Here is a 14,085-nt window from a genome sequence, read left to right as displayed (position 1 = left end):
TGTCTGGTCTGTTGACCAGGTATCTGCAGATAAGTTGGCACCACTGAACAAGCGTCTGGCCGCGGTGGGTCTCTGAGGCAAGTCCTCAGAGGTTTCGGCAGAACGGGCGTGTGAGAAAAATTCTCCTGTCGGACGAACAACACTTAAACAAACATACAAACACCGTAAAACAGGTTCCATCAGGAAGGACAACACTTTTCCCCAAGTGTCTCCTTTAAATCATCATGTGGACACCTCAGTTCTCTGTTGCGAACAGGGTCACAAAGGGGTTGGCGGATTGGGGGTCTGACTCGGGGACGTCCCCTTCTCCCGGGTGCCAAATTCTGGAGTGAATTAATGTTGAGAGGGCTGCGTGGTATGAGTTGGGGTTGCTCTCGTCATTGCGGACGAGTCTGTAGGAGTTGTCGCGGTGCCAATGGCGTTCGTCAAGTTGTGTGGGGATAAAGTCGGTGTCGTCCGTGTGGTTCGGTGGTCGGTGGTGTGGTTTGTTTAAGAAAGTGATGAGGAAGGGGTCACTGGAGTCGAACTCGGAGTCGCTGGGTGTGGGACCAGGATAGTAGGGAGGCATGCTGTGGCTGTCGTCAGAGTCACAGTCGCTGTCTCTGCTGCTGCAGTTTGTGGGCGTTCCGGGGCGGAGTGTAAATTTTGTGGGTGGAGTCGGGGGCGAGTCCGTGTCTGGGCTGGACGTGGAGGGGGTTGGTGTGGTCACGTTGGCTGTGGACGGGGTTTGGTCTGCTGCGTCAAGCATGACGTGGTGGTTTGACTGTGCTCCATAAGCCTTGAGCTGATTTATGTGAAACCACGCAGTCTTACCATTTTGGTATTTGATTTTATATACCGATGGGCTTACTTTATCCGTAATGGAGTACGGACCCGAGTATTTCGGAGACAGAAATGTGCTGGGGTTATACACAGACAACATCACTTGTTGTCCTATATTATACTCCGTTGCATGTACTGCCTTATCAAAACAGGCCTTGCTCTGTTTTCTTTTAGTACCCAGTTTAACAGCGGCTGCTAACTGAGCCGTTTTTACATTTACAAGTAATTGTTCAACGGCTTTCTTGTGGGTGAGTGACGTAACTTCAGGGCTGGTCAGGTCTAAACCCAACAAGTACTCTGTCGCTTTCATGGGGCGTCCGGTCATGAGGGTGTGTGGGGTGAAACCTGTGGAGGTGGAAACAGTGTTACGCAAAAACATCAGCGCAAAGGGGAGGACCGAATCCCAAGTGGTGTTGTTCTGCTGGACCATTTTCCTAAGGGTGGTTTTTAGGGTCCGATTCATGCGCTCCACTATACCACTCGATTGAGGGTGGTACGCAATGTGAAATTTTTGGGTTATGCCAAATATCGTGAGGACGTTCTGCATGACCCGTCCCGTAAAGTGAGAACCTTGGTCCGATTCAATACTGCGGGGGAGTCCCCATCTTGTAAAAATGTGGTGGGTTAGGATTTTGGCTGTGGTTTTCACGGTGTTGGTGCGGGCTGGAAATGCTTCCACCCACTTTGTAAACGTGTCTGTGACCACCAGAACATATTTATAGCCATTCCTGCAAGGGGGCAATGGACCTATAAAATCGATCTGGAGGTTAGTCCAGGGGCCGTTCACGGGTCGGGTGAGGCTGAGATGTCTTTTTGGCATATCTATCTGGGTTGTTCTGAGTGCAGATGAGGCAATTCTCAATGTAATGGGATACATCCTCTTTGAGATTAGGCCACCAACAAAGCTGTTTGAGGTGGGCTGCGGTGGGTTCGATTCCCTGGTGTCCATGACCATCATGGAATAAACTTTTTATTTGGTTCCTATCCTGCTCAGGAACTACCTAAAGGGTGTCTTTTAGCACCATGCCGTCATGTGTGGTTATTGTATTTCTGTACCTCTCGTATGAGGCTGGAAACTTCCCTTTCACGATTTCCGTGAGAGCGCTATCCTGCTTCTGGGCCTCTACTAGATCTTCGATCCTAGTCTGCGCGACCTGAACTGCACTCACTGGCGCACTCACTGGGGCGCTCTCGGGGGGCTTCCAAAAATACCCATGCCTGGATCCTGCCTTAGCCAGCGCGTCGGCTTTTACATTTCCAGGGGGGGAGGAACGATGGTGGCTGCGGACTTTTATAATGCCAAAGGCCCGGTTCTTGGCTTTTTTCAAAATATGGCGGAGTAATGGGGCTGAGGGAGGGGTTTCCCATCCGCGGAAACAAATCCTCTCGTTTCCCAGAGGGGCAAAAATTCAGTGAGGCTGCTGCACACGTATAGACTGTCTGAATATATGTCTGCTGAGCTGGGGAAGGAATCTGGGTGCTCTACAATGTAAGCGATGGCCACAAGCTCTGCTGCCTGCACGCCTAAGTGTCCGGGTAATTTTAATGCGATTTCCTCGAGGGCGCGTCCCTGCGCGTCCTCCACATAAATCCCACAACCTGTTATGCGTTGCCCATCCAGGACTGTGGAAGATCCATCCACATAGATCCTAATGGGATCACACGTGTCCGGGTGAGGGGGGCTTTGAGATGGAGTGGCTAGTTTTCTGGGGGGTGTTTTCGCGATAAAGGGGCCTGTATTATGGTGGGGCGAGATGATTTCACACTCATGGGGGGTTCCGGGGTACTGTAGATTGTCCGCTAAGTATGTGTGTGTTTTGGTGCGTTTGACTGTGATGTCCCGTCCTTGTAAGAGAAGGGTCCACCTAGCAGCGCGAATTTGGCTGACGGTACAGTCTTTAAGTCATCCGTCTAGTAAAAGTTGTGTGGGGGTGTGCTCGGTCAAAATGGTGATGGGGTTCAGTCCGGTAATGTATGAAAAGCACTGGACGGCCCAGAAAACTGCGAGCAGGTGCCTCTCACAGGCTGAGAATCCCTGCTCCACAGCATCTAAAATTGGGGAGGCATAAGCCACGGGTCCTAGCTGGTTGTGCCGTTCCTGCAGGAGCACGGCTGAAAGGGTGCGGTCTGTGGTCGCTACCTCTATTGCGTAAGGGGAAAGCGGGTCGGGAACTTGTAGTGCGGGGGTGGCTATGAGCGCCTGTTTTAATGATTCCACAGCATCCGTATGCTGCGGAAGCCATTCCCAGGGGGTTCCTTTCTTTAGGAGGTCTGAGAGGGGCGCTGCCTTGCTGGCGAAACCGTCAATGTGGTTTCGGCAGTAGCCAACCAGTCCTAAAAATGACCGGAGGGCTGAAACGTGTTGGGGAAGGGGCAATTTAGCGATCGAGTCAATTCTTTTGTGCTCGATCTCGCGTTTGCCGTGTGTGATAATAGTACCCAAATAGACCACTTTCTCTTCCAATATCTGGGCCTTTTTGGGTTTACTTTACAGCCAATGGAATGTAGTAATTCCAGGAGTTCGGACAGAAGCTCAATGTGCTTTTCCTTCGTGTCTGTCTGCAGTAGTAGATCGTCTACATACTGTACCAGACATTTGGGGCGAGAAAATTTTGCTAGTCCATTTGCCAGCTGTCGGTGGAAAATGGAGGGGGAGTTGTGGAAGCCTTGTGGCAGGCATGTCCACGTGTATTGCTGCGCTTTGAAAGTGAAGGCAAATTTATACTGGCATGCCTTTGCCAATGGAATTGACCAGAACCCATTACTGACGTCCAAAACCGTGAAATATCGGGCATGGAGTCCCTGTTTGAGCATGGTCTCGGGACTTGTTGCAACGGTGGGGGCTGCTACGGGGGTGACTTTATTGAGTTCCCGATAATCAATGGTCAAGCGCCATGATCCGTCGGGCTTCCTTACTGGCCAAATCGGGGCATTATTAGTTGAGGCTACCGATCTTAGGACGCCCTGCTCTAATAAACATTCTATAACCTTGAGGATTTCTCCCTCTGCTTCTAGGGGGAATCCGTACTGCTTTTGGGGTCTAGGGTCCGGTCCTGTTATTTGTACGGAACCGGTCATCTGTCCACAGTCGTGTTTGTAGGTTGCGAATGCTGCCCTGTTCTTTTGCAGGACTGCCCTAACCTGTCGGTCCATGCTGAGTGTGGTGGGGTTGAACCAAAACCCACCTACTGCGCTAATTTTGTTCATATAATCCCCTATATTGAGCGTTGCAGGGGCTCTAGCGGATTTCGCCATCTTCCAGACACACTGGTTGACTGGATCGAAAGAGAGATGGTGAGAGTTCATAAAGTCGATCCCTAAAATGTGCTCTGCTGTTGGGGGCAGGTCGACTAACATTACGGGGTGTTTTGTATTAATGGTGCCGATTTGGATGGGTACAGGGGTTGTGATATGTCCCTGTTGTGAGTGGCCTGTGAAGCCGCTGAGGGTGATAGTAGCTGTGGTGGGCCACGTGTCCTTACCAAGGGTGGAGGAATTTAAGGTTGTGCGGGACCCTCCTGTGTCCCAGAGAAGCTCGATCGGCTGTCCCCTAACTTTTGCTGCGACTACGGGTGGTCCTGACCTATCCCACAGGGCATCGCAGACCCAGCTGGGGGAGCCGGTACACCGTCAGTCCGTTCCGGTCAAGTCTGTCTGATCGGACTGGGCGCTAACGCTATGTATGGGCTCTGCCTTTTTCTTATTGAGAGTGCCTGTCTGTTGGGCTCTCTGTGTTTTTTTAGGGCCATTGCATTCTTTGGCAAAATGTCCCAACTGTCCGCAATTGTAGCATTCTTGCGGTTTTGCTGGGTGGCTGCTCTTTCCCTCGTTTACCCAGGCGCGGTTGTGAAGAGTGGTTCTTACTGCCTGCACGTCTGCGGCGGCTTGTTTTTCCTCAGGGGTTCTAGCTGCGGGTTTATGGTGAGCCGCTTGTTCCCAAACGCGGGACAATCTCCACCCACTTCTCGTTATGAGCCTCCTCCGAGGGGTCATAATTATTACAGACATTCTGTCCTGCTTCTGTGGCATGGGAGGTAAGGGTGCGGGTCCATTTGGCCATATTGTCTGCGGACAAATGGGCACGGTCTACATTTCCGAAAACGGCTTCACAGTGAATCCACAAGCGTCCTGCGAACGCTGTGGGGTGTTCAGACTTTTTCTGTCTGCACTTATTTAGACCGTCTATGGGATCGCCCCGGTTATACCCGATCGCATCGAGGATCGCGGTATGCATTTCTGCAAGGGTGCCTCCTCCTACATTCTGTGGGTTGGGAAGGGCTGCTGCAACCGATGGGTCTAAGCTGAGGACCGTGAGCTTTACCTGCTCTTTCTCATCCAGGCCGTACAAGGTTGCCTGGTGTTTGACGGTGGCAAAAAAATGGTGTGGATCTGAAGCGGGGAGGAACGGTGTGATTTTAGCACACGCGTCCCGTAATTGGGTCACTGTGAGGGGGTGGAATATAAGACTTTCGCCTCGTCTGCTGTGGCGGTGCGGTGGGTTGTTACAGGGTTCATGGGAGCCTGTATTACCTGCTGTGTGGGGGGTGGGGGTGCTTTCCTCCTTTGTGGCTTTCCCTGCGCACATGTTCCCTGAACATATCTCTGCACTGTCTCTTGCAGTTCTTCCCAATCAGGGCCGTCTTCCTGTTCTAAACTTTCCCCAAAGGTGTCTTGGAATCCCTTTTGGACAGAAAGCATTGCTTGCAGGTCTGCAATTTGCTTTCGGCACTTTGCATGGTCTAAGGTACTCTGCCTTTGTTCCGTGGTTGCAGCGTGGAGCGCTCTCAAGGCTGCCTTGAGATCACTACATTGCTTCTGTAGTGTCTCCACCTGCTTCTCTGTCTCTTTCTTAACCACGACGGCATGCTGCGTGTCCTGATAAGCCTTCTCATACTGGGATTGAAAACTGCTTAAATGCGCCAGACAAGACTGGTGACCCCGTTTGGCGTCAGCCACCTCTTCGTCCTTGGCTTCTAACTGCCTTTTCAATTCCAGGTTCTCATTTTCCATCTCGCATACATCGATTTTACTCATTCGATGTATGCCTTCTATTTCTTTTCGGAGCGTCCTGACGACCTCCTCTGTGCCTCGCAATTGTGCCATGCAGGACACGATTGCCATCGGCTTGCGCGCTTTCGCTGAGCTTTTCTTATGGATTTCACTCATGTTCTCCCACCAAGTATGCCCTATACTTCCGGGACCTGAGTCGTCATTATTACAGAAACCGCTCCACACGGGCCATCCTTTGCCCTGTAGAAATTTGCGAATTTCCACTTCCCAAATGGGACACTGTCCCACTTTAATGCTGCTGATCGATGCGACCGCAAATTCTTCGGGGTTCATGAGGCGTTGCATTGCCTGCATGGCCATCTCTCTTATCTGCTCGCTACTTTCAAATTTGGAACAGGGGGCTAAGGTGGTGTCGTAGATGCGGGTACGGCTTGCGCTAATTTCCGAAAATACAGACTGCCGACAGTTTTGACGCAACAAAAATCTATCAGTTTTACCTTATAACCCTGTTAGTTACGCATGCATACACACACTTCCGAATTGTGAGTTATTAACCAGAACCGCTTGAACACTTGTGGGTTTTTTTTTTGTTTATGCTTCCGATTGGATTCTATTCAAATTTCTGGGGTTCTCCACTTCTATGTCGGATCCCGGCGGGGTCGCCAATTATGTTGCTCTTTTTAGCCTTAGTTTATTAGCTCTGATTATGTCACCTTTGCTCACGAGTCGCCAGGTATCTTTCTGATACCGCCACGTGGTTCAAGCTCAAGTTATGATTAATAAGTCAGCACACCGCTTAGTAAGATTGAAATCACGGTCATTTATTATATACAACAATTAATGCTTACACAATAGTCCTACTATCTATATCGAAACCTACCACTACTGGCCAATGCTTAACTTTAGGAAGGGCCCACCAGGTCAGGGAAACGAATGGCTTATCGAATTGGATCTGGCCTGCGGGATTCAAAAAGGCTGATATAGGTTGATGGCTAGGAATCTCTATCGGGTAGCGATCGCTGGAGTCAAACTTACGGTTCTTTGCTGAAGGTTCTTGCGAAGGCTGCGAGCAGGGGAAGAAGGGAGAGAGAGGGCGATCTGAACTTGGCCCCTCACTTTATAGGGCCCAGGGGCTTCCCGCCTCTCGGGGCGGCCCTTGACCCTAAGTCCCAAGTGATTGGACTTGTTCCCAATCACTGGGTTCGATATGTCCAATAACGGGGCGATTCCTTGATCGGGGCTGGTCGTTCACCTGTCTTTGTTTCGGCCACTGCAGGCGCCGACAGGTCTGGCCCGGCATTCAATTGCTAATATGTTGCAATTGTTCCCGGGGATAGCCGATTAAACTGCAGATGTCTGGGTTGGTGTGCTGATAATAATCTTGAGTATCGATCTGGGCCGACCTACCCAGAGCCGAATACGTTATTCTGTCTGCAGCTGCCTGTTTGTGTCCTGTTGGCTGCTTTTCCCATCAGCCCTTTCGGTTAGCCATTTTAAATCGGGTTTTGGCCAAATTAATAGGGAATCAGCCATTTTAGGTGGCTACAGACTCATCCAATTCAACGTGGTGCACAGGTTTCATCTGACTAACGTGAGGATGAGCTGATTCTTCTCTGGGGTGGAGGACAGGTGCGAGTGTTGTTCTTGGGTCCGGCTAATGACACCTGGTCTTGTACCAAGTTAATAAGCTTTTGGGTCATTTTCTTCACCACCATAACAGAGATACTCAATGTTGATTTGGAACCATGTCCGCTGGTGTCAGACTTGCCGGTGCTCCAGACGTGAATGAAGGCGGATGTCCTCGATTTTGCCTCCTTAATAGCCCGTAAGCTAATTCTGCTTGGGTGGTGAATCCTATTATTTTCAGTGCCTCGGCTTGGTTGGGTGACCTCATGGAGTTTCTACATTTGGAGAACACCATCATCTAAGATGGCAGCCATCCATTTCCTTTTTTAAGGAGCTAGTCGCCATCAGTTCTTAAGGGATTTAGTTAAGTTCTGTGGGGTTATGTTAATTTGTGCATTTGCTTGTTTGTCTTCCTCTTTGATATTGTAACTTGGTTAATTGTTTTATATTATTTTATTTATCATGAAAATAATTTAATAAACATATTTTAAAGAAAATCATTGCATTTCAAACTGTCACAATTTGCCACAGAGGCAAAAACTTCTTCAAATGTTTAATTCTTCAGATCTACAGCCAGAAATGTTCATCCTTTTAATTGACCTCTGGAGTTTAGAAGACACTACAAGTACCTGAATGTGCCGACATCTCTGCACAGGAGCACCAGAACGGACAGGAGTAGTTCAACTCAAATTCATCTTCACAGCTAAACATCACAACTGCAATCCAGATTGCCCATCAGCAATGTTATAGGGGCTCTGCTAATGTCTCGGGAATGATTTCCAGATTTGGCTTCCGACAATGATTAGAAACTGTCTGAATTTCGCTGTTTCGGTGGCTGACGATTTCACCTGAAACCCACAGGTGTCTCCGTACAGCCTGAGAGCTGTTCGAAGGATTCCCTTTCATTTTGATTAAAGTCTTTGCCTCCTTTACTGACTCGTGAAAATGACATGAGACTCGTCCGCTTGGGTACAAACAGATCTCTGATACAGGATTCAAATAATTATAATTATTCCTTCATACGTGAGCATAGGTGGTGAGAATCAGCAGAAAAACAACGACCGGGCCGAGGGGGGGGGGGGGGGCGGGGGGGGGGGGGGGGGGGCATGCAGCATAGGCAACATGATCTTGCTTCAATGTGATGGCCGCGCTCATTGACTTTCCAGCAGGGGTCACTGGATGTCAATCAGGACTGGAAATCCTGGCTGACATTGTTTTCCCCCTTCCAACAGATGTTGGGAGACAGGGACTTTTATTGCTGTTTGACTGAGGGAAGTGAGCACAACCGTGGAATCTAACGGGCCATCCCTGTGCTAGCCCAACACTGGGTTAGTCCATTTACACGGCGATTCATCTGTGAGGGCCTAAATATTCGCTATATGTCTACATGCTTTTCACAACACGCATTGGCAATGTAGATACCCTGCATAACAGGATGTATTATCATGCTTAGACTGTCACAACACACTTCGATTTCGTTACTAAAATCAGGCCAAAATATATGTCTAATCTACACACACACACACTACAGCATCTATGAAAGTAAACGAATCCAAAGCTATTTGTATAGATTTCCCATCAAGCCGGGATCACATCCTAGACCACATCTGGCATTATTTGTATCAATAGTTACGCCCTGTCTTTATCCCCCTCCATATTTATTTATTTGTATCCGACTGTGTTTAATGTACACGCCTCAATGCAAATACACACTCAGCATAAACTGCTTGTATTAATTACTGAGGCAGCAGCGAAACTTGTTGCGTAATGGGTTTTTTAAATGCTCTGTTCGTGGCTGCGAGTGGTTTATTAATGTTTAACATACATGTCATCTGTGGGACAAATAAAAAAAACTCCAGCTACGGCTATTTTGCAGGGAGGGGGAGTCGATGGCCATTCCGCTCTTGCGTTGGTTTCTGTCAAAGAAAGCCATCTGCTTTCTCTATTTATGAACCGTCTGGATGTTTGATGTTTAAATATCTCAGCCCCCTTCATCCAGCGATCTCGCACTTTACAAGTTCCAACCGCACCCAGTGCTCTCGGTGTAAATTTCCCATATGGTGAGGGATCAATAGGTCTTGCGGCTGTCACAACACAATAACTGCCCACTCTCCCCTCCCCTGACACTCCTATATAGATATATATATATGTTCACTATCAGCCTTCCTGGTCTCCTATCTCAGGGGCAGCCTATGTATAGACAATCTAGAATGAGGGTCCAACATTAAAGGAGCCCAACTCTCGCGGTGCTCCTTTCTACCCTTGCCATAGGCTGCTGTCCACATCGCTTTAAATAAAACCCGTGGGTGGAGGGGGAGAGATTGTTCTTTAGGCTCCTTTTCCAGTGTGACGCTTCTCCTACTTTCGATAGTCCCCTACTTTACCTGGTGTCAAGTTTGTGCGGAACCATTATCAATTCTGAATAGGGGCAGTTACACATCCGCTGAATTGACCACACCAAAACAACAACAAACCAAGAAATAAAACTCCACATTGAATCTGTGCGGATTCTAGGGATACCTGAGGTTTCCTGTGCACTGGGATAGGGGAGGGAGAGAGGTGTGTCCACACTGGAGGTGGGAGCCCGGGTGTCAATGCAACCTCCCCCCCCCCCCCCCTGCAACTCCCTGTGTTAGATTGCTGTCTATTCTATTTATCAACAAATTGACGTCTATTTAGCAAATGGGAGCAGAGGTCTGCCTCTGTCAGACCAGGTTACGCAAGCGCCCTAGCGCTTTCGAGCCACTTGTTGCAATTTCAGGGCGATATTTAATGGGTTGGCAGTAAATATGAGTGTGTGATATCTGCCCAGCTGTATGTTTCGATGCATGTCGCATGTTGTGAAAGGAAGGCAGAGAGTCCCCAGCGGGATTGGATCGGGAATATCGAAATCAAAAAGGCAAATCTGGACTGTGCGAAGGGAATGACTCATGTGGATTACGAGCGAGGAAAGTAAAGCATTGCAAGAAACACACACAAACACAAAAAGAAATAGATCATGGTTGACAACGCGACTATAGTGGCTAAAGCAACATTGGTGAGGGTGCTTTTTTTTAAAAAGAATCATTTCTATGTAATATATACATTTTCTCTCTCTCTCGTTCTCTGGTCTCAGGTCGCCTGGAGGCGTAACTCGGCAGCCCTCCCTCTCTGTAAATATTTTAATCAGGTTTGGCGGTGGGGGGAAGCGATTTTTACAGAGATAAAGTGTTGCTAAACAGGAGTCGTGACAGGATCTGCAACTCGTCAAAGGGGAGAGAGACAGAGAGAGAGAGCAAGAAAATGAAAGGGGAGATTGTTTAATCTGAGAAAAGAACAAGCGATTGGATTTTTAAAAAAATAGATAAATACAGATAAAACAGGAGGCAGGACTTCAGAAAAATAAGCACTAAAGCCGATCGACAGATAAAAGACGGGCGTTTGTTGGGGTTTGCTCCGTGTGTTGAGTTTTGTTTCTTTCGCGAAGGTAAATTCTACATTCTTAAAAAACATTTTAGAAAAAGTCAGCGACGATAAAACTTGTGATGAAAGATCGCTGGGCAGAGTGAGAGAGTGTGGACACGGTGGGCAGCGAGCTGAATAAATGAAAGAATGAAAGAAAGAAAGAGGGGAAAGTGCATGTTTGCCCCCTCAAAAGAATCATTAACCCCCCCCCCCCTCACTACCCTCCCCAGGCACATGTTAAAAGGAAGTTTTCAGGGGTTCCAACTAATCTGAGTTTATCCGGTTTTGTTTTTCGAACCAGGAGGTGGATGGGCTTTGATTAAGTTATAGGAAATGCATTAAATGTAACGTGGAGGGCTGGCTGGGTGGGCAGGAGGGAGGGGGCAGGCTAACCTTTGACTATTTGGCAAGAATCGCAACAGCTTTTGCTGAGGCTATGTCTGATGTTTGCAAAAAGATCACCGGGGGAGATCTAGCAGTTTGGTAAGAGTTTTTGTTTTGAGGGGAAAAATAGGGAAATATACTTCCTGTAGCCGGGGAGAGACGAAATCCCAATGTAACCCCATTCTGGGATTCGGAGATCGGACCTTCCATTTCCAAACGACGATCTGTATCCTGTAATTCATTAGTGAGACACTGTGGTCTGTAGTTTCTGCAGAGCTCAATCTTGGAAGTGTGTTTTTTTTTTGGTGGGGGGGGGGGGGGGGGGGGGGGAGCAGGTTGCAATATGCTGGAGTCACTGTTTTTGAAGACCATGTTCATTGAGGCGTTAGGATCAGGTAATATTTAATTGAGTTTATTACGAAGAGTATTGGTTTTCGTTGCAGAGTGCGTGCCAGCAAATAACAGTCAAACACACTGAATCGTTTACCATCAAATATTCGGGGCTTCTTTTGGAACCTCCGCCCTCCGCCTTCCACCTCTCCCCCCCCCCCCCCCCCCCCCCAATAAAAATTTAAAAAATAAACTCTTTCTTTGCCAGAAGAAATCACAACCATAACGATTGGGAATCGATTGTCCGCGATTTACGTTCAGAGAATGAATTGGTCTTATTTCGTGTTGGATTGAAGGGAGTGATCTGCTGGCGTTTGCATGCAACCTTTTCCACAACTGAGATTGATATGTAAGAACGTGTGACCCTGGGAGAACGCCACCGGTTTGGTTTTCTTCAACACAAAAATGGTGCATATTAAAGTTTCATCGAATGCGTGAGGATTTTTGAAAGTGTATTTATGGAATAACTCTTTGAGATTTTAGTTTCCAATCTCTGAGATAAATGCAATCGAGTTCTGCCATTCTGATAAGTTAACTATTCACTAAAGTTCAACTTAGTTTCCTTTCTTTGAGTGTGTTGCAGTTTGGGGTTTAAAAAGAAAATAAAAACAGCAGAGGTTGCTGTGAATTGCTGTTAAATACAGGTTGCGGGCGAAGTTTGGTGAAAGTTGTGTGCATGACTTTTATTTTTGTTTTACTTTGTGCCAGCACCAGGGTTTAGGAGCCTCTAATGGACTCAGCCTGATCTCTCCTGGAAGTGCACACTACCAGGCTCCTCAGGGCATGAAGCTGGAAGCGGTGATGGAAAACCTGCAGAGGCAACAGCAGGCCAGGCTGGAGCTGGAGGAGAGGCAGAGGAAAGAGAGGGAGAGAGATGTGATCCGAGCCGGAGGTGACAGCCAGCAGCAACAGCAGCAACAAGCCATGACCGCAGCCGTCCACCAGCACCTGGCAGCAGCCCAGCAAGCAGCAGCTCTGGCAGCGGTCCGAGCCGCCGCCATGGCCGGATTAGGAGACGCCGGCCTTGGGTCGAGCGGGGCCCACCGGCCGCTGATCGCAGCGCAGCGCCGCCGCGTCCCGTCCGCCCTCTCCGACTCCGAGGAGGAGGAGGAGGAGCTCCAGCGCGATCCGGAGCCCGGGGTGGACATGGGGGGAGAGCTGGCAGAGGAGGGGGACGAAGAGGAGGAGGAAGAGGAGGAGGAAGAAGAGGAGGAAGGGATGGAGGACAGTCAGCTTCACCACCCTGCCGGGGTGCCAGCCCCCGGGCACACTCTCAAAGGGACCCCAGTCCAGCTCTCCAGGTTCGGCCAACATCACTACCACCTCCCCGGCGAATCTCACTCTCCAGCCGGAGTCCCCCAGCAGGCGCAGTCCCAGCAGCAGGAGTGGACCTATGAGGAGCAGTTCAAACAGGTAGGCGAACCTTTGCCCTCCACTTTGTGCTGTGTTTTGACCTGTGAGTCGCCTCATGCAAGGGGCACTAGTATGTGCGGGCACCGAGGATCCACCTCAATTGGCAGAGTCAAGAGTTACTTCCTGGAATGTGACTGGCTGTTGGGGTGTGTTTGTATTGGGCCATTGCCGGGACCTATATATGCACCTCCAACACCCGCCTCATTCGAGATTATATCGTGTTTTATTGTGGGTGAACTTGCCCTCGAGTAAGCGAATATCTAAGTTCGTGCTTTTTGCTGAACAGTACTTTTGATATAAGTCATATCCCAATTTTGGAGAATTTAGTTTTAAAGTGGTGTGTCCGCAATTGAAGAGATGGATAAATGTTGACATGTAGATATAACAATTAAAGTGTGTATATTCATTGCACTTTTGACTGGGAGTGCAGACCAATGACTTTAAACTGCCTGTAGTTTGTGCTGTGTATCATGTTACTTTATACCGAAGCTAATAGAGGCTTGGTACAGGTAAAATGTCTGTATCATGTACTTGAAACAGGCATTTTACCTTTATTTCATGTTTGCTTTCACTTTAACCAGCTTATATCATTGAATGTTTGTTATTGAGGACAGTGCCTAAAGAATGTTATGCCCTCCATAATAAAGCTCATTGTCAAATGCAAACATTTTTCACTGAAAAGTCAAACTAAGTTGTAGTTAATTCTCTGTCTTTGAGTTTCTGTCACTAGAAGTCCATAGTGCACACTGCAAAAACATTCCTCCCTGTTCTGTGCCGCCGTGTTGATCAAGTGGGAGATCTGTGGCAATAAGAACGTGCCACTTCTACCATGATAGTTTCAATGTTATTTGTGGTGACTTCACATTCAATCTTTAACACTTTATCTCCTGCACATTAGAACAGGAATCAACATTTTCATCTTTTGCTACTGCTAAGGGGAGTGGGGATATTGCAGAATTACTGTTAAAACAAACCATTTGATTTATGATGCATAAC

General features: G+C 48.3%; 1 protein-coding gene across 9 annotated transcripts in view; it reads left to right on the top strand.

The window, feature by feature from the left end:
• Positions 1-10,120: 10,120 nt before the first annotated feature.
• The window catches only part of arid3c (AT rich interactive domain 3C (BRIGHT-like)), a 709,278-nt gene continuing 705,313 nt past the window's right edge, over positions 10,121-14,085 (top strand). For 4 of the 9 annotated variants that reach the window (XM_072497280.1, XM_072497279.1, XM_072497273.1 and 1 more), the window contains exons 1-2: positions 10,121-10,495; positions 12,385-13,089. In XM_072497280.1, the coding sequence (XP_072353381.1) occupies positions 10,457-10,495; positions 12,385-13,089 (744 nt within the window). In that variant the 5' untranslated portion in view covers positions 10,121-10,456. Of the gene's footprint in view, positions 10,496-10,667; positions 10,925-11,299; positions 11,386-11,611; positions 11,682-11,934; positions 12,085-12,384; positions 13,090-14,085 lie in introns of those variants that run through there. The other 5 variants (XM_072497272.1, XM_072497276.1, XM_072497277.1 and 2 more) reach the window with 5 other exon arrangements.

This window comes from Scyliorhinus torazame, chromosome 3 (genome assembly GCF_047496885.1).
Source record: "Scyliorhinus torazame isolate Kashiwa2021f chromosome 3, sScyTor2.1, whole genome shotgun sequence".
Lineage (NCBI taxonomy): Eukaryota > Metazoa > Chordata > Chondrichthyes > Carcharhiniformes > Scyliorhinidae > Scyliorhinus > Scyliorhinus torazame.
This window is presented reverse-complemented; position numbering and strand designations above follow the sequence as displayed.